A 20,477-nucleotide genomic window follows, 5' to 3' on the forward strand; every position below is an offset into this window, starting at 1 on the left:
GGCTCGGGTTAAAGCAGGGGCTGCTGGATGATGTGGCTCAAAAGGCCAGAAGGGCCTGTTCAACACTTCATAAATAAATAGAAAATAAATATGTATGGCATATAGTTAAATATACAACAGTGTTATAAATGTGTACTAGGTGGTAGCAAGGTGTTCAGAAGTCCCACAGCTGGGGTGGGGGGGTGGGTGGTGGTTGAGCTGTTACTCTTCCTAGCATCTTTGTTCTTGTACTGTGGTATCGCCTGATGGTAAGAGGTTAAGGAGATTGTGGGATGGATGGGATGTGTCTTTGACAATACTGAGGACTCAATGAAACCAGTACTTCTAGTCTGTCCTAGATTGGAGAGGAGACCCCCGGTGATCCCCTCAGCTCACAATCTTTCACAGCACCTTTCAGTCAGATTCCTTGCCGTTCCCACACCAGATGGTGATACTGCTGATCAGGACGCTCGTGTGGATAAGTATTTCTTCTTGCTTCTAGTGGCTTGTGAACTACTTTGGTGCACTGTCAGTAGAAGATTCTCTTGAGTGCTTGCGTGCCATGTTGTCGGCAAACATCCGCCAGAATCTACAGCTCTGCGTGCAAGTCGCATCAAAGTACCACGAGCAGCTTGGCACACAGTCACTGGTAGAGCTCTTTGAATCCTTTAAAAGTTATGAAGGTAAGAGGCTGTTACACAGCTGAAGTGATTTAATATGGTTTATGTAATGTGTGAGGAAACACTTATTATAAAATGCTCATGACTGCCTCCTTGTTGATTTTGTTTTTTCAGTCTTTGTTCTTTGTATAATTTTGCAAGGCTTTCTACTGTGTGGACTGGAGCTTTCCAAACTTACTCCTGATGGCTAGTATTCATTCCTGGGCCCAATATGTCGATGCAGCTACAAAGACACAACAGCGGCTATATTTCGTTAGGAGTTTGAGGAGATCTGATAGATACTTTATTGATCCTAAAGGAAAGTACAATATCACAGTAGCATTACAAATGCAGATACAAATATTAGAAGAGAAGTAAGAAAGAATAAAAAAAAAGTTACCTCAAACAGTCTAACAGGAAGGGGTCGTCTCTTCCCCAGATATAGGTTGACTCATTATAGAGCCTAATAACCGAGGGCAAGAATGACCTCATTTAGCACTCTTTGGAGCAGTGCATTTGTCTTAGTCTATTCCTAAAAGTGCTTCTCTGGTTAGCCAAAGTGGTATGCAAAGTGTGAGAAACATTGTCCAGAATTGCCAGGATTTCCCAGAGGGTCCCTTATTCTTTCACAGCCTCCAGTGAGTCCAGTTTGACTCCTAAAGCAGAGCCAGCCTTTCTAATCAGTTTACTGAGCCTTTTGGCATCACCCGTGTTGATGCCATTGTCCTAGCACACCACCGCATAGAAGATTGTAATGGTGACAACGGACTGGTTGAACATATGAAGGAGGGACCTGCATACTCAAAGGACCTCAGTCTCCTCAGGAAGTGGAGGCACGTAGAGGAAGTAGCAGTATGTCACCAAAGACACTTTCTGTAGGGGTACTGTGGAGAGGATTCTAACTGGCTGGTATGGAGGGGCACAAGATCGAAATAAGCTGCAGAGAGTTGTAAGTTTTGTCAGCTGGCTTCCCCAGCATCCAGGACATCTTCAAGGAGTGATGCTTCAAAAAGATTGCATCCATCATTAATGACCCCATCACCCAGGTCATGTCTTTTTCTCCATTGCAGCCACCAGGAAGGAGATGCAGAAGCCTAATGGCACACACTCAATGATTTAGGAGCAGCTACTTCCCCTCTGCCATCCGATTTCTGAATGGACATTGAACCTATAAACACCAACTCACTACTTTTAATATATATACTTATGCTTTTTTTTCCCCCTCTATTATCATGTTTTGCATTGCTCTGCTGTCGTAAAGACAACAAATTTCGCAACGTGCCGGTGGTATTAAACCTGATTCTGATTCATTTATACAAAGTGAGAAACACGCTAGCCTTGAAGTTGAATTAGGTTTTATTTTTCAAGCTACATGTAAGTCTGAATCTTCTGTCTTTCAACAAAAGCATTAGTGGTCAACACGCACACAGTGCTGGGGGAACTCAGCAAGGCAAACAGCAAAGTACTTGTAGAGTTCGTGCAGTGCTTTGTGTGTCGCTCCAGATTTCCAGCATTGGCAGAATCTCTTGTGTTCATTCTTTAGTGGTCAACAATTCTGAGAATCTTTCCGCTGCCAGCTCTTTGTGCAAGTCTGGTCTGTTCCAAGTTGTGCTTTTTTATTCTTGGTTTTCATTTGCATCTTAAAATACCTTGATAGCCAGTTCTGTTTGAGAAAGTAGTTTCAATAATTTGATGCATTAAAAAGTTAATGTTTTAATTAAAATGTAAGCATGACCAAGATTCAATCCTTCAGTGCTTTCAGATTTTGCAAGTTCTTTGTCATCATGTAGATTTGCCCTGGCGGTCTCATCTACTTGTGTCTCTCGTAATCTTAGAACCTGGCATATATCCCCTCGGCCTTTGCCACTCCGGAGAAAACTCAAGTTGTTCAATCTTATCTATAATGACTTCTAATCCAGGCAGCTTCCTGGTGAATTTCTTCTGGACCCTCTCCACAGCATCGATCTCCTTCCAATAACGGGGCAGCCAGAAGTCAGTGCAGTGCTTCAGATGTGGCCTAACCAGGGTTTTATAAAGCTACAGCATAACTTCCTGACTCTTGAACTCATTTGCTGAACTAATAAAGGGAAACAAGCCAGATGTCTTTACCACTCTGTCAACTTGTGTAGCTGCTTTCAGAGAGCTATGGATTTGAACCCCCAGATCCCTCTACCCATCAGGACTGTCAGTGTACTGTCTTGTTATATTTAATCTCCCAAAGTGCAACACTCGACACTTCATCTGCCTTTTCTCCACCCATATGCGAGATGGATCTTCAGTTGCAAGAAAAAGACACAGTCTGCCTAAATTAATAACACACAAACAATTGTACTTTTCATGCCTTTATTGAACACATTGTTTAATCATTCACAGTCCAGGCTGGAAAAAGAATGTGGACCATTGTATTTAATGACTGGTAGAACTTCCTTTATCAGCAATAACCTCCACCAAACTTTTCTTGTAGCTGCTGAACAGACTTGCAGAACAGTGAGGAGGAATTTTAGATCATTCATCCATACAAAACTTTCAGTTCATCAGTATTTCTGGGATACCTTGCATGCACAGCCTTCTTCAGGTCTTGCCACAGCATTTCAATTGGGTTGAGGTCTGGACTCTGACTTTACCATTCCAAAACACAATTTTTCTTCTTTTTACACCATTCTGTTTTTGATTAACTCTTGTCTTTTGGGTCATTGTCTGGTTGCATCAGCCAACCTCTTAAGCTTCAGGTGAAGGACTGCTACCCTGACATTCTCCTGTAAGATGTCTTGATACAATTTTGAATTCATTGTTCCTTCACAATTGCCACTGTCCAGGCCCTGATGCAGCAAAGCAGCCCCAAACCATAATGCAAACAACAGGAATTCTGCAGATGCTGGAAATTCAAGCAACACACATCAAAGTTGCTGGTGAACACAGCAGGCCAGGCAGCATCTCGAGGAAGAGGTGCAGTCGGCCTGAAACGTCGACTGCACCTCTTCCTAGAGATGCTGCCTGGCCTGCTGCGTTCACCAGCAACTTTGATGTGTGTTGCCCAAACCATAATGTTCCTTCCACAACGCTTCACAGGTGGGATGAGGTTTTGGTGTTGGTCTACAGTGCCCTTTTTCCTCCAAACATGGCGTGCAGTTCAACTTTTGTCTCATCTGTCCACAGAACATTGTCCCTAAGGCATTGTAGAATATCCAGATGAAGGGTCTCGGCCTGAAATGTCGACTGTACTCTTTTCCAGGGCTCCCTAACCTTTTTTGCACTAAGAACCGGTTTCATATTGACAATATTCTTGCGGACGGGCCGACCGGGGTGTGGGGGGCAGGAGTGGTTGCCAACGGACAAGAGTAGTAGTCAAATACATTGCGTTTACCCCGAAAAGACTACAATGACCATGAAGCCTTGCGCGGGCACCAGTGCGCATGCGTGACTTGCACGTGCCGATTTTTTTTTACAAATCGTTTTTGGCGATTCTGTTCACGCGGGGTCGGGTAGTTAATCACAACCGGAATATTGGTGATAAGTGGCTAATACACTCAATTTTGTTTCTAAAAGGGTTTATCTAATGAATTTAATATTAAACACACAGCGCATATTTTCCTCGCATGAATATAGTGATAAGTCGGTTATCAGGGGAGGACAGGAGAGCTTGGATTGAGTGTTGAACGAACTTCCAGTAGAAGTGGCAGAAGCAGGTTCGATATTATCACTTAAAGTTAAATTGGATAGCTATATGGACAGAAAAGGAATGGAGGGTTATGGGCTGAATGCAGGTCGGTGGGACGAGGTGAGAGTAGCGTTCGGCACGGACTAGAAGGGCAGAGATCGCCTGTTTCCGTGCTGTAATTGTTATATGGTTATATAAGTAAGTCAATAGCATCATAACATTTTAAGTAACGTTTGGATATTAAACACACAGCACATAGTTTCCCTGTATGAACATATAAAATCATTGCAACACACCAATATCGCTGAATCAGTGGGAGCCCTGGGCTTGTTTCCCTGCAACAAGACAGTGCCATCGAGGGGTGATGGGAGACGGCGATACTCGAAGGGGGTTCCTTATATCCAGTTTATTCCGCAATTTAATTTTCGTTGCATTCATTGCAAAGATATGTTGGAAATGGAAGCAATGTTTTCTGTGCTTCCGTGGCTATCTCAGGATATTCACCCTTGACTTTGATCCAGAATGCCGTCAGAGATGTTATGTCAAACATACTTTTCAGCCCGCAGTCATTTGCAAGCTTGAGGAGTTGATCTCCTTCTCCTTCTTCCCTTGCTGACATGGATGAAGCGCAGGTAATGACCTCGCGTGTGTTCAAGCTCAGCAGTGGGCGTGACAGAATGAGAAAAGGTGCAGCTGACTCATATCGCCAAATCATATCGATTCCTCGCGCTTGCCTTGCGGCCTGGTACTGGTCCGTGGCCCGGTGGTTGGGGACCGCTGCTCTTTTCCATAGATGCTGCCTGGCCTGCTGAGCTCCTCCAGCATTTTGAGTGTGTTGCTTTGGATTTCCAGCATCTGCAGATTTTCTTGTTTGTGGTGGAACATCTGGGTGATCTTTTGCAAACTTAAGGCATGCAGCAATGTTTTTGTTTGGAAAGCAGTGATTTCCTCTGTAGTGTCCTTCCACGAACACCATTCTTCAGTGTTTTTCTTATAGTGGACATATGAGCAGAGACTTCAGCAAGTTCTAGAGATTTCTGCTGTAGGTCTTTTGCTGTTACCCTTGGGTTATTTTTCACCTCCTTTTGCATTGTACCCTAGGTGTGATCTTTGCAGGATGCCTACTAGGGAGAGCAGTAACAGTATTGTATTTCTTCTGTTTGTAGACAATATCTCTTACTCTGGACTGAAGATGATTCGAGTCTTTAGAAATGCTTATGTAACCTTTTCCAGCTTCATGCATCTCTACAGTTCTTCTAAGGTCGTCTGAAAGTTGTTTTGATCGAGGCATGGTGCACAAAGAGATCCTTGTTGAGGAGCAGGCTCTGTCAGTAACTTAACTTTATGCTTTTTATAGGGCAGGACACCTCTCTAGCCCACGCTTTCAATCTCATCTCGTTGATTGGAACACCTGGCTCCAAATAGTTTTTGTGGAAGGCACATTTTTGAACCCAGACTGTAATTGTTTAAATGTTATTGTTATTGACAAGTAGTGCAATTATCTGTATGTTATTAGTTTAGACATATTGTGTTTGTCTATTATTATGGGTTAGATGAAGATCAGACCACATTTTTTTGAGTATTTGATGCAAAAAACCAAGTAATTGCAAAGGGTTCACGAGCTCTTTCTTCCAACTGTATATCCTACTACAATCCATAGCAATCTTTGTATCTTCTGGTGCCAACATAGCATGCCTACAACTTACTAGCCCTAACTTGCACTACTTTGAAACGTGGGAGGAAACAGGAGAACCAGGAGGAAGCAAGCTATGCCCAGCTAGTTGGGGAGCAGGGGTGGATAGCAATCTTGAGGTCTTGCCGGAGATGTTTGATCAGGTCAAGGTCAGGACTCTGGCTGGGCCACTCACGGACATCAATCTTCTTCATTTGAAGCCACTCCATGTTTGCTTTGGCGGTGTGCTTTAGATCATTCTCCTGCTGAAAGATAAACTTCCTCCCCAGCTTAAGCTTTCTGAGCAAGGCTATCAGGTTTTTATCAAGAATCTCTCTGTATTCAGCAGCATTCATCTTCCCATCAATCCTAACCAGATTTCCATTTGCTGCTGCTGAAAAGCATCCCAATAGCAGGATGCTACCTCCATCATACTTTGCAGTAGGAATGGAGTTAGCTGTATTAGATTTATGCCACGTATACCACTAAGTGTTGAGGCCAAAAAATTCCACTTTAGATTCATCCAACCATAAGACCTTCTTCCACATCTTTACAGTATCACTTTGAAAAGTCTTTACGGGCAAGGATATGCTTTTTTTTGTCTAGCCAAGGCTTCTTCCTTGCCAATTTTTGTGCAAGGCCTTGGAAATGTTGAAGCCATGAACGTCATCTGCATTTGCAGCCACTGACTTCTGCAGCTCACTGTTGGCACCACAATAGCCTCTCTTATAATTCTCTGGCAACTAAGTTTAAAGAGACAGCTTGATCTAGGCAGTTTGGTTGTGGTTTCATATTTTTTTCCCACTTTTTCATGATGGACTGCACTGAGCCCTGAGGTTTGTTTAGTGCCTTTGAGATGGTCTTGAACTCTTCTTCAGATTTGTGCTCCTCCATTATCATTTCCCTGACTTGCCTTGAATCCTCTTTTGTCTTCATTTTGGTTTGTTCTGTTGAAACTTTACCCTACTGTTGAACATTGCAGGGAGAGAGGGTATTTATTCTTATGAATTCATTGAAGGCAGGTGATCGTCCAATTTTCTACGTCAACAAGTTGGGTGAGTGGTAAGGCCACTGAGGAAAGTTGGTGTAGTAATTACAAAGGGGATGAATACTTTCTCAGCCTCACACTTTTGGATTTTCATTTTTAGTAAATTAAGTGTTTAGAATTTTTCTTGTTGATTTTACATGATGCCAATGTTTTTTAGATTAGCTCAAAAGATCCTACTTCAATATATTTTAAATTTATTAAATGAGATAGTAAAAATTTGAAAATAGAGTTAACTTTTCAAAACACTACCCGTCTCTCATACATGTGCTGTCTTCTCGTTTAGGATTATTTTACTTCCTTGGATCCATTGTGAATTTCAGCCAAGAACCAGATGTCCATTTTAAGTACATTCAGGCGGCCTGCAAAACTGGGCAGATCAAGGAAGTTGAACGTATATGTCGTGAGAGCAACTGTTATGATTCAGAACGTGTGAAAAACTTCCTGAAGGTATTTACAAGATTTTATGTCACTTTCTATTTTTTCCATGTAGTCAAAAATCTGAAAAGTGCATTGGTTGTGTTTTTTGCCTTTTTGGGAAAATTTGTTGGCTTTTTGTCAGTTTAAGTAGTTCTACAGTGCGGTCCTGAGGAGTATTGTATAGGGTGGCGACATCTTTAGGGGTGATGTGCAGCCTAACTTGTGGAAAAGTCCTCCATCTGGTCAATCTGTTCAGTATTCAGTTCATTCATTGTTAGCGTAACCCTGATGTACACTGCTCATATAGGGTTGCTCAGATGCTCATGTCAGGACAGATTGATTTTGCTGAATTTGTAAGCAGTGCATAGTTCATGAAGTAGAAGCTCTTTGGGTGACTGAGCTTAATGGATTTGGAAATTCTTTTAAAAGTGAATGGAATTGTCTGGGTAGCTCACCAATGTGTGCCTGCAACAGGGTGGATTTGAGATGTTTTCAGCATTAACTCTGTTCACTTCGCTGGAAGGTGACCTTGTGACTGCATCACTCTGCAAACAGGAGCGAATAAAACAGCTGTTCTGGGCTTTCTTTTAAGTGTTCATGTGTTGTATTAGTTCTTTGGGTAAATGCTTCAAATTTTGAGTAAATCTCCATTTGGACTAGGCAAAAAAGTGGTTTAGTATTTATTTATTGAGATACAGTGTGGTGTGGGCCCTTCCAGCTGCCCAGCAATCCCTCTTCTCCACCACCCCCCCCCCGGGATTTAATTTAATTCTAGTCTAATCACGGGATAATTTACGATGATCAATTAATCTACCAACTGGTTCATCTTTGGACTGAGAGGAAACCAGAGCACCTGGAGGAAGCTCACACGGTCACAGGGAAAACATGCAAGCTCCTTACAGATAGTGGTGGGAATTGAACCAGGGTTGCCTGTACTGTAAAGTGTTGTGCTAACCTTTATGCTATGGTGCTGCCCTTTAATTAAACTTTTACAAAGTTCAAATTAATTGCCTATAACGCTGCTGGCATTTGGGGCAGCAGTGAATGTCCACCATCTCTGTCTGCCCTTGGCTACATAGAAGGAATCTTCTTTACTGTTTCTAAGTTTTTTGTTAACCAGTCAGTGTCAGCCCTGAGCTTAACCACTGAACCTGGTGGACCACCCTTAGTCTGGCCTCTGCTCTGTGACCTGTTTGGCATGGGTGACCCAAGAGCTAAATCACAGCCAGCGTAGCTTTCTGGGTCTTTGAGGTACACAAGCCACCAAACCCGATGGCAAGGTTGTAGCCCTCTTGGAGGATACAGTTCAAAGTAAATTTATTATTTAAGTATATAAACCACATATGTGGATTTCCTCTAGGTGCTCCAGTTTCCTCCAGCAGTCCAAAGGCAAACTGGTTGGGAGGTTAATTGGTTATTTTAAGTTGTCCCATGATTAGACTAGGATTAAATTGGGTACCTGGGCAGTGTCTGGGTATCTGGGCTCGACTGGCTTATTTTGTTGTGTATCTCAATAAATAGATACAACTTTCAGATTCGTCTTCTTGCAGGCATCTACAAAACAAAGAAATACAAAACCAACAAAACACCACACAGAACAGGGACTGACAAACATTCCTTGTGCAAAAGAGGATAAACTGCAAATTTTAACAAAGTAAATAATGAACACGAGCTGCAGAGTCCCTGAAAGTGAGTCATAGGCTGTGGAGTCACTTCAATGCTGCGGCGAGTGAACCCGTTCCAAAAGCCCGATGGCTGCAGGGCAACAGCTGCTCCTGAACCTGGCATTGTGGGACCTGAGAGTCTGATTTAGTGATGAGAAGAGAGGGAGACAATTGTGTGTGTTCATCATTCACCAAGCAGCTTTTCCATTAATGCTGCCAGTGTTTTTAAAAAAAAACACAAATTGGTCACCTTAGAGTCTAAACCCAACTTGTTGACTGCCTATTACTGCCTGACCCACTGAATTCCTCCAGAAGTCCATTCATTTTGCTTAGCAGCATGGCTCATTTCACATTCAAAGTGGTAGATCTAAGCTGTTCACTAAAATATCATAATCTAGAAGTATTGCCCATAGCCCGCAGAACATTGCCATGGTTCGCTGGCACCATCTTGCTCAATCTTTTTTTAAAACCAAGTTTTTCATAAACATATATGCAATGAAAATCTTGCAGCAGCAGACTCCCTGTTTGCAGTACATTGACCGTGCTGTATTATAGCTGGTTCAGAAGTTACAGTTTTTAATGAATATAGTCAATATTGAAAGCACTAGATGTTAAACAGAATCAGCATTCAATGCCATCATTCCATCAAAACTAATCAATAAACTTCAGTGCCTTGGCTTCAGTACCTCTTTGTGCAATTGGATTCTGGATTTTCTCAGTCAGTTTGGATTAGCAACAATTTCTCCTCCATAATCTCCAACACAGGTGCACCATAGGGATGTATGCTTAGTCCCCTGCTCTATTCACTTTACACCTATGACTGTGTGATGGAGCATAGCTCCAATGCTATTCAAGTTTGCTGAAGACATTGATGTGGGCCGCATCAAAGGTAGTGACGAATCAGTTTTCAGGAGGGAGATTGAAAATTTGGCTGAGTGGTTTCCTAACAACCTCTCACTCAGTGTCAATAAGACCAAGGAGCTGATTGTCGCTGATCAGCAGCAGCAAGAAGAGAGCATGTCCTGGGTGGCGGGGGTCCATGATATACTCACTGGAATTTCGAAGAATGAGTCAGAATCTCATTGAAACTTATCAAATGTTGAAATGTAGAGTGGATGTGGAATGGAGTTGATGTTTCCTTTAGTGGGAAAGTCTATTACCAGAGGAGACAGCTTCAAAATAGAGGGATGTCCATTTAGAACAGATATGGATTGGAGGGTGTACCTTATAAGAATAGGTTGAGTGTACTTGGCCTTTTCTTCTTGGAGTGACAGAGGATGAGAGATGACCTAATAGAGGTGTATAAGATGATGAGGGGTATTGATCATGTGGATAGCCAGAGGTTTTTTCCCAGGGCTGAAATGGCTAACACGAGGGGGCATAGTTTTAAGGTTCTTGGAAATAGATACTGAGGGGATGTCGGGTAAGTTTTTCCACGCAGAGAGTGGTGGGTGTGTGGAATGTACTGCTGGCGACTGTGGTGGAAGTGGATACAATAGGGTCTTTAAAGAGCATCTTAGGTACATGGAGCTTAGAAAAATAGAGGGCTATGCGCTGGGGGAATTTTAGATGGTGTCTAGAGTAGGTTACATGGTCAGCCCAACATTGTGGGCCGAAGGGCCTGTAAATGTGCTGTAAATTTCTATGTTCTATGTTCTTTTAGAACACCTGATTTCACATTCAGCACTTTAGCCAAAAGGTGGCGAGTCAGTGGAACTTGTTCCCACAGGCGGCTCTGGGTGCATTTAAAGCTGAGGTTGATAGGTTCATGATAAGTCAGGGCGTGAAAGGTTATAGAGAAAGCAGGACAATGGGGGTGAGAGGGAACTGGGTCAGCCATGATGAAATGGCGAAGCAGACTGGATGGCCCAGTTCTGCTCCTATGTCTTGTGGTCTACAGATGTTGCATGCAACTTTCCTGTGACAGCACTCCATGTAGATGAGCATGACATCCCTCCATGAAGGGTTTACCTGTGATGGACTTGACCGTATCCAGTACTTTTTGTAGGATTTTTCTGTTCAAGGGCATTGCTGTTTCCATACCAGGCTGTGATGTAGTCAGTCAATATACTCTCCATCACATACTATTGAAGTTGGTCAAAATTTTAGTCAAAACTCTAGGCGATTGCTTGACTGAATTAATTGCATTCAAATTTAGATTGACCAGACTTCTGGCAAGATGCTTCATTGCTATCTTTTGTTGCCACAGTCAATACGGAGGGTAGCTAGTGTGGTACACATGCGTAATTTAAGCTAAAGTAGAAAAAGTGATATAGACATCCCATTTAGTCATGTTGTTATTTTTTGTAAGTGTTGGGTGCTATTTATATGCTCTTGTGACCAGCCGCTCCTTGATGCTTATATTCTTATCACTGTGATGCAGAAAATAATTTTTGAGGAAAACAAGTTTGGTAGGTTCTCTAGGTGACAGTGTGTCAAAGGGGGAAAAAATAATCACCTAAACAGGTGCTGCCCTCTGAAGAATTTGGGCATGTGTCCTATTTAACAACAGGCACCAACTGCTTATGGGTCCATGTATCATCTACAACCAGTGTACACAACTTTCACACTTGAAAGTGTTTTCCCTCTCTCTTGCTCCAAGTAGAGCATTGAGTGATAATTTTTTTTTTTTTTTGAACACCAGATTTCACTAAAACACACCTTAGGCAGGTTACTAACTGCAACATTGAGACTGAAGAATGTGGGAAAGTATTCAACCAAATGCTTTTCGAGAATTTAATCATGATTTGCCAACTTAATTCCAACATGTAGTTTAAGTTTGAGCTCACAGTAAGTGACTTGCAAATCCCTTCATAAATGAGCTGAATTACAGGTGAGGCCCTGTATGCATTGTACTGTTTGCACAAAGACGACAAATTTCATGACATATGCTGGTGATATTAGGCCTGATTTTTGTTTCAAGGAGTTTCTTTTTAGCTGAAATAAACTTTGAATTTTGTATAACTTCATTCTTCTGCTTAAAAAGTCTGAAATATAGTAGATAGATGCTGAGAGAGGAGATTCCTTGGTCTCAGCAGCTGTAGGTTCTTCTACCAGTAGGGTGCTTTAAACTCGAGGTGTGTGAGAGTCCAGAACTAGAGGTACATGGATATGAGGAGTTGCATAGAGAAGAGTGAAGATGAGGTGTGAGATGAAATTGAGAAAGAACTTTGGATCCAAGACAATTAGTTAGGAGCATTTGGATCTTTGTTTAATTTCTGATCCTTGGGGTTCTTCTGGGAGTCAAGAATGACAAGCAGTCTTAATTCCAAGATATCAGTTTATACAAATAAACATGCAAATACTAAGCAAATTAAATAGCTGAGAAATGATGCTAAGAGGGGAATTAACGCTAAGGGGTGTAAGATACAAGAATAAAGATGGTGCTTCTGAAAAATTTACAAGGATGTGGCCTGGATTGGAGAGAAATGCCTTATGCGAACAGGTTGAGTGAACTCGCCCTTTTCTCCTTGGAGCGGTGGAGGATGAGAGGTGACCTGATAGAGGTGTATAAGATGATGAGAGGCATTGATCGTGTGGATAGTCAGAGGCTTTTTCCCAGGGCTGGGGCTAACACGAGAGGGCACAGTTTTCAGGTGCTTGGAAGTAGGTACAGAGGAGATGTCAGAGGTATGTTTTTTTATGCGAAGAGTGGTGAGTGTGTGGAATGGGCTGCCGGCGGCAGTGGTGGAGGAGGCGGATACGATAGGGTCTTTTAAGAGACTCCTGGACAGGTACATGGAGCTTAGAAAAACAGAGGGCTATGGGTAACCGTAGGTAATCTCTAAAGTAAGTGCATGTTCGGCATAGCATTGTGGGCCGAAGGGCCTGTAATGTGCTGTAGCTTTTCTATGTTTCTAAATCTATCATTTTGATAGATAAGAAGTTCCTTGGAGATAAACGAGTTAATAGGTTACATGATTAAAACAATTACATCATGTGGATAATGTGCTAATACTTAGCCAATGAAAAATGAGAAAGGTAATAAACCGTTAGCGTAACTGCTATATTGCTTTCTGCCAGTGACTGTGAAAAATATGAGTTTGTTAAAATGTACATATCTTATAATAAGTATTATTTTTTAAAAAAGACAGATTTCCAACAGAGCACTTATGGGTCAGGAGCATGAAAATGATGGGGAGAGTTTAGTTGAACAGCGATCTTGTGCAGTGATCCAAAACCCACTGTTCTCATAATCTTGAAGCCCAATTTATTGAAAAATTATTCCGGAGCATTTTGTAGTTGGATGAGTGGGGTTGTGATATTAAACAGTGTTCCTGAGATACATCATTGGTGCAAAGAGAACATGATAGAAACTGACATGTCTCTTTTCACTTCTACTTCACTACTTCAGTGCTACAGTTTTCCTATAGTGGAGGAATCTAGGACCAAAGGGGACAATCTCAGAATACAAAGGTATCTCTAGAACAAATATAAAGAGGAATTTTTTTAGCCATTGAGTGCAGAATCAATAGAATACATTGCCACAGACGGCTGTGGAGGCTTCGTCGGTGGCTATAAGTAAACTGGAGGTTGATAAGCTCTTGATTAATAAGGGCATCAAAAGTTAGAGGGTAAAGGCAGGAGAGTGAGGTTGAGAATGAAATCAGCTACAGTGGAATGGCAGATTAGACTCTCTGGGCTGAATGTCTTAATTCTGTTCCTACAGTACTGTCAAGTGTCTTGGGCAGATCCTACAGTACTGTGAAACGTCTTGGGCAGATATATATATCTAGGTTGCCTGAGACTTTTGCAACAGTACTGTAGTAATTTTATGTATTACGTTGTAGTGCTGCTGCTGCTGCAAAAAAAATCATGACATATGAGTGATAAGCCTGATTCTGATCTGGGTCTCTATTGTGAATTGAGAGTGGGAAAGGGACAGGGAGAGGGGAATCATGGTTGGGAAAAGGGGAAGGGAGAGGGGAGGGAGCGGGAAGCACCAGAGAGACATTCTGTAATGATCAATAAACCAATTGTTTGGAATCAAATGACCTTACCTGGTGTTTCCAGGCTGGACGTGTCTGGACCCGACACTCCTCCTTTGCCACCTGTCCCACATCACACTCATGGTGCTGCACCCTCGCTAATCTCAACATTCTTTGTTCCCGTCAGATTTACAAACTCGCTCTCCACTACATTTTGCCAAATACAGTACTGCAAAAATCTTAGGCATCCTCACTATATAGATATTCCTAAGTCCTGTGCATCGTACTGGTCTGTCTTAGTCGGAAACTTTAACTTTTCCATCGTGCTGCCTGACCCAGGTGTTCCAGCACTTTTTTTTAGTTAAATTTACTTTTGATTTGCTCCGCTGACCCTCCTTCAGCTATATGGTGACTACACAAATCCCATCAACACAATTTAACTTATGGTATTTTTGAGTCGAATAATCATTTTATTTTGTTTCCAGGAAGCCAAGTTAACCGATCAGCTTCCGCTGATCATTGTCTGTGACCGATTTGACTTTGTGCACGACCTTGTTCTGTACTTGTATCGCAACAACCTGCAGAAATATATTGAGATTTATGTTCAGAAGGTAAGTGCAGCGATTAAACCGAATCATCTGGGGCAGCTGCTGTTTTGATAGTCATATTTGACACTTCATGCATTAAGATACATTAATTTTTGAGTAATGGGCTGCCCTTTGAAAATGTATATTGTACAGCTGTGAAGAAAGTGTGTTGGGTCGGTTGGGGAAGAGAGAAGATCCAAGGACGTCTGCAGCTTAATCAATTTTCAAATACTTAGCACAAGCACCTTGCATCATGAAACCTTCAAGGCTTTCAAAGTAAATGTATTATCAAATTATGTTGCGGCCTGTTATGCTGCTGGCATTTAAGGCAGCAATGAAGGTCCTCCATCTCTGTCCTTGGCCATCTTTCTCTATTGTGCGCCAGGTGTGGATCAGTGTCCTAATTTCTCTGCCTCAATCTGGGCAGTGTATAGCGCTTCCATCATTGTGCTAGTAGCTTCCTCCTGGTTTTCACTACTGCCAGTCTCACAAGTCATGGGTAGAGACTCAGGAATACCATCACAAACAGATAAAGGATTCTTTTCTTTTTTCCATTTATACTGCCTGGTCTGTTAAGTTCCTTCAGCATTTTATGTGTTACAAGGATTCTTCATTGTTGTTTCTGTAAAGATTTTTTGACCAATCAGGGTTGTTGGCCCTGAGCTGAACCCCCGAACCTGGAGGACTTGGAGACAACTCTTGGTTGGACCTCTACCTTTTGGCCTGTTGGGCATGAGTCACCATACCAAGAACCAAAGCACAAGGCCCTGACTAGCCAACATAGCTTTCTGGGTCACTGAGGCATGCGAGCCTCCAAACCCCAGGAGAAGCTTGTGCTCCTCTTGGAGGATCAGAAAATGTATATGTCATCATATATTGCCTTGAGATTCATTTTCTTGTGGGCATTTACAGAAAAATAAAGAAATACAATAGAATTTACGGAAAAATACAGTACCTAAAGACTGACAAACAGTGTGCAATAAGAGACAATATGCAAACGATTTAAAAAAAAAGAGTGAATAATACTGAGAAGATTCTTTGATTCTGTAATGCAAGTATTTGAATTGTTTCTTGAAATCTGGAATCTTTGTAGTGTCAGTTTATGAACCTCAAACCATTTGGCTAACATTTCAATTCGTTTGACCTTGGTAAACTTGTGTTGCAATACTGAAGTGTTTAATAAATAGGCCTGTATGTTTAAGGGCAAGAATGTTAGTCCAAGTCAAACTCACAGGTGAGAACTACAGTTGTTGAGTCACTTCAGGTTTTTGCGGCAAATGTATTAATGCATTAACCCCGCCACAATTGTGTGTGCAGGTGAATCCAAGCAGGCTTCCAGTGGTGATAGGCGGACTACTCGACGTTGATTGCTCTGAAGAAGTTATAAAAAATCTCATCACTGTTGTACGTGGTCAGTTTTCAACTGATGAACTTGTGGGTGAAGTGGAGAAAAGGAACAGGTTAGTATTTGTAACAGTACAATTTCCCATCCAACACTTGCTTCCTTTGGGCCTGAGGGATGAAAGTTGCTCCGAATGTGGCCATGCTACTTCGGTCACCTGCAGGACTGGCTGGTTTGTCTTCTCTCCTCTCCTCTCAAAGAGATGCACAGTTTGCAAATCTTGAGTTTGCTGCGGAAAATCAAAGGCCCGATGTCTGTCAGTCTGCGGGTAAGACGGTAGAGGAATGTATATGGGTTGGAGTGAAGAATCGGGCTGGATTTACTGCTATTTTGTTGCTCGTGAGTATTGTGAGCATACTTTGGCGCTGGAATGGGTGGCACTTGCGGGCTGCCCCCAGCATGCCCTTGGGTGTTAACGCAAATGACACATTTCACTTGAGCTTTGATAAGTTAACCTGCACCCTGACCCGCAGTAAAAACCAGGAGGGATTGGGAAAGCACAGTAGAGTCAGAAAAAGCAGTTTTCCAAGTATACCAGTTTGCATTTTGAGTGTTTACATTCTGTTGAAGAAGCAATTGCTGTAGGGTTTGTCAGTATTAGTAAAAGTTGTGAATATGCAAGTTACTAATATTAAAGGAATTCAAGGTAGGTCTGTATTTCTGGCTTCATAATTTAAGCAAATACCTATGTACTTTTATGTCCTGAACTGAAGCATTTGGGTAGTTGTGGGTAGCATATTCAAACCAGCACTCAAAGTTCAAAGTACATTTATTATCAAAGTATGTATATACATTATACAATCTTGAGATTTGTCTCAAAGCAGTCACGAAACAAACCGAAAAAGACTGTTTAACACCCAATGTGCAATGAAAAAACATCATGCAAACAGTAACCACAAGCAAATAGCATTTCTGAATTGAAGTGCACAAGAAAGTTTGAGACCCATAGTTCAGCACAGGGCCAAGTAAGTGTCGCAGAGCAGTGATCTTAATCAACCCGTACCTCGACACCTGACCTTTTCAATTTGGCCCCGTGCTTAAATCTCCATTCAGACATGTTCTACCTCTTGGAAATGCCGGACTTCGCCACCTCGATATGGCCTGTAAATCTTCATCCAAACACTGTTCATTTGCATCGATACCCTCTGGGGCCTGGACCCCATGGCTTCAATTCAGCCTGTGTCCGACCTTTCACGCTCTGCCTTGCCTCAGTTTTGCCATATTGAGTTGCCTCTACGTCCAAAGGGAAGTTACAGGGTGTTACTTGTGATGATTGTTTGCCATAAGTAGTGTGGTTAACAAAGTATTTAGCTGCTGTCCTAGTTTTGTTAGCTACCAGTCAGAAGTCGCTGAGGTTCACCAGCGCAATCTTAAACCCTTCACTGTTTATAACATTTCCTTGAAGAATATTCTGAAAGACTGCAGCACCTTCTCTGCAGCAGGGCAATTGGTACCTCAGTTCTGAGTGGAACTCATCTATCACCTAGAATCAAAGGGCTACACACTGAACCACAGCTCATATGACACACTGATTAATCAGAACTTATCAACTCTGCCTTAAATATGCCCAGTGACTTGGCCTTTACAGTTGTCTGTGGCCATGAATTTCATAGATTCACCACCGTCAGGATAAAGAAATTCCTCCTTATCTGTTTTAAAGGAACCATAAGATAAAGGAGCAAATTAGGCCATTTGGCCCATCAAGTCTGCTCCACCATTTCATCATGGCTGATCCATTTGTCCCCTCAGCCCCAATCTCCTGCCTTCTCCCCATATCCCTTCATGCCCTGACTAATCAAGACTCTATCAACCTCAGCCTTAAATATACCTAAAGACTTAGCCTCCACAGCCACCTGTGGCAATAAATTCCAGAGATTCACCATTCTCTGGCTTAAGAAATTCCTCCTCATCTCAAAGGTTCATTTTATTGTCAAAAGCGTGGATGTACAACAGAACAGAACGGAAGCGGAATGACAGAGCGGAGGAAGGGGAAAACAGAAATAAATCTAAGATAGTGAGCAGTAAAGATGTCAGGAAAGATAGGCAGATGATGGGGCAAATTTGTAGGCATTGGAATGAGTTGCAGTGAAATCAAAGCAAAAAGTATCAAATACTGGTCTTAAGGTATTATACTTAAATGCCCGCAGCATAAGGAATAAGGTGGATGATCTTATCATACAGCTACAGATTGGCAGGTATGATATTGTGGCCATCACTGAGACCTGGCTAAAGGATGCATGTCTCTGGGAGCTGAACGTCCAAGGATACACAGTGTAACGGAAGGATAGGCAGGTAGGCAGAGGGGGAGGCGTGGCTTTATTGGTAAGAAATGATATTAAATCATTAGAAAGAGGTGATATAGGATTGGAAGGTGCAGAATCTTTATGGGTTGAGCTAAGAAATAGCAGGGGTAAAAGGACCCTGATGGCAGTTATTTATAGTCCTCCAAACAGCTGCAGGGATGTGAACTACAAATTACAACTGGAAATAGAAAAGGCTTGTCAGAAGGGCAGTGTTATGATAATTGTGGGGGATTTTAACATCGAGTGGATTGGGAAAATCAGATCGGCACTGGATCTCGAGAGAGAATTTGTAGAATGTCTGCGAGATGGCTTTTTAGAACAGCTTGTTGTTGAGCCCACTAGGGGATTGGCTGTGCTGGATTGGGTATTGTGTAATGAACCGGAGGTGATTAGAGAGATTGAGGTGAAGGAACCCTTAGGAGACAGTGATCATAACATGATTGAATTCACTGTGAAATTTGAAAAAGAGAAGCCGAAATCTGATGTGTCGGTATTTCAGTGGAGTAAAGGAAATTACAGTGGCATGAGAGAGGAACTGGCCAAAGTTGACTGGAAAGAGACACTGGAGGGAAAGACAGCAGAGCAGCAGTGGCTGGAGTTTATGTGAGAAATGAGGAAGGTGCAGGACAGGTATATTCCAAAAAAGAAGAAATTATCGAGTGGAAAAAGGATGCAACCGTGGTTGACAAGAGAAGTCAGAGCCAAGGTTAAAGCAAAGGAGAGGGCATGCAAGGAAGCGAAAATTAGTGGGAAGACAGAGGATTGGGAAGTTTTTAGAACCTTACAAAAGGAAACCAAGAAGGTCATTAAGAGGGAAAGGATTAATTATGAAAGGGAGCTAGCAAATAATATCAAAGAGGATACTAAAAGCTTTTTCAAGTATATAAAGAGTAAAAGACAGGTGAGAGTAGATATAGGACCGATAGAAAATGATGCTGGAGAAATTATAATGGGAGATAGAGATGGCAGAGGAACTGAAGGAGTATTTTGCATCAGTCTTCACTGAGGAAGACATCAGCAGTATACCGGATACTCAAGGGTGGCAGGGAAGAGAAGTGTGCACAGTCACAATTACGACAGAGAAAGTACTCAGGAAGCTGAATAGTCTAAAGGTAGATAAATCTCCCAGACCAGATGGAATGCACCCATGTGTTCTGAAGGAAGTAGCTGTGGAGATTGCGGAGGCATTAGCGATGATCTTTCAAAAGTCAGTAGATTCTGGCATGGTTCCGGAGGACTGGAAGATTGCAAATGTCACTCTGCTATTTAAGAAGGGGGCAAGGAAGCAAAAAGGAAATTCTAGACCTGTTAGCTTGACATTGGCAGTTGGGAAGTTGTTGGAGTCGATTGTCAAGGATGAGGTTACAGAGTACCTGGAGGCATATGACAAGATAGGCAGAACTCAGCGTGATTTCCTTAAAGGAAAATCCTGCCTGACAAACCTATTACAATTTTTTGAGGAAATTACCTATGGGCTAGACAAGGGAGATGCAGTGGATGTTGTATATTTGGATTTTCAGAAGGCCTTTGACAAGGTGCCACACATGAGGCTGCTTAACAAGATAAGAGCCCATGGAATTATGGGAAAGTTACATATGTGGATAGAGCGTTGGCTGATTGGCAGGAAACAGAGAGTGGGAATAAAGGGATCCTATTCTGGTGTTCGACAGGGGTCCGTGTTGGAGCTGCTTCTTTTTACATTGTATATCAACGATTTGGATTATGGAATAGATGGCTTTGTGGCTAAGTTTGCTGACGATACGAAGATAGGTGGAGAGGCCGGTAGTGCTGAGGAAATGGAGATCTGCAGAGAGACTTGGATAGATTGGAAGAATGGGCAGAGAACTGACAAATGAAGTACATTGTTGGAAAGTGTATGGTTATGCACTTTGGCAGACAAAATAAACGGGCAGACTATTATTTAAATGGGGAAAGAATTCAAAGTTCGGAGATGCAACGGGACTTGGGAGTCCTCGTACAGGATACCCTTAAAGTTAACCTCCAGGTTGAGTCAGTAGTGAAGAAGGCGAATGTAATGTTGGTATTCATTTCTGGAGGAATAGAGTATAGGAGCAGGGATGTGATGTTGAGGCCCTATAAGGTGCTGGTGAGACCTCACTTGGAGTACTGTGGGCAGTTTTGGTCTCCTTATTTAAGAAA

The 20,477-nt window shown here is 42.2% G+C and overlaps 1 protein-coding gene across 2 annotated transcripts in view; it reads left to right on the forward strand.

The window, feature by feature from the left end:
- cltcl1 (clathrin, heavy chain-like 1) overlaps nucleotides 1-20,477 on the forward strand; it is a 138,219-nt gene that overhangs the window by 61,390 nt on the left and 56,352 nt on the right. For both annotated transcript variants that reach the window (XR_010021242.1, XM_063074136.1), the window contains exons 13-16: nucleotides 482-662; nucleotides 7,300-7,463; nucleotides 14,511-14,636; nucleotides 15,930-16,072. Coding sequence is in view for 1 of the 2 variants with exons in the window: in XM_063074136.1 (XP_062930206.1) it covers nucleotides 482-662; nucleotides 7,300-7,463; nucleotides 14,511-14,636; nucleotides 15,930-16,072 (614 nt within the window). In the remaining variant the exon portion in view is untranslated. The remainder of the gene's footprint in view (nucleotides 1-481; nucleotides 663-7,299; nucleotides 7,464-14,510; nucleotides 14,637-15,929; nucleotides 16,073-20,477) is intronic.

This window comes from Mobula hypostoma, chromosome 21, assembly GCF_963921235.1.
Source record: "Mobula hypostoma chromosome 21, sMobHyp1.1, whole genome shotgun sequence".
NCBI classification, from domain to species: domain Eukaryota; kingdom Metazoa; phylum Chordata; class Chondrichthyes; order Myliobatiformes; family Myliobatidae; genus Mobula; species Mobula hypostoma.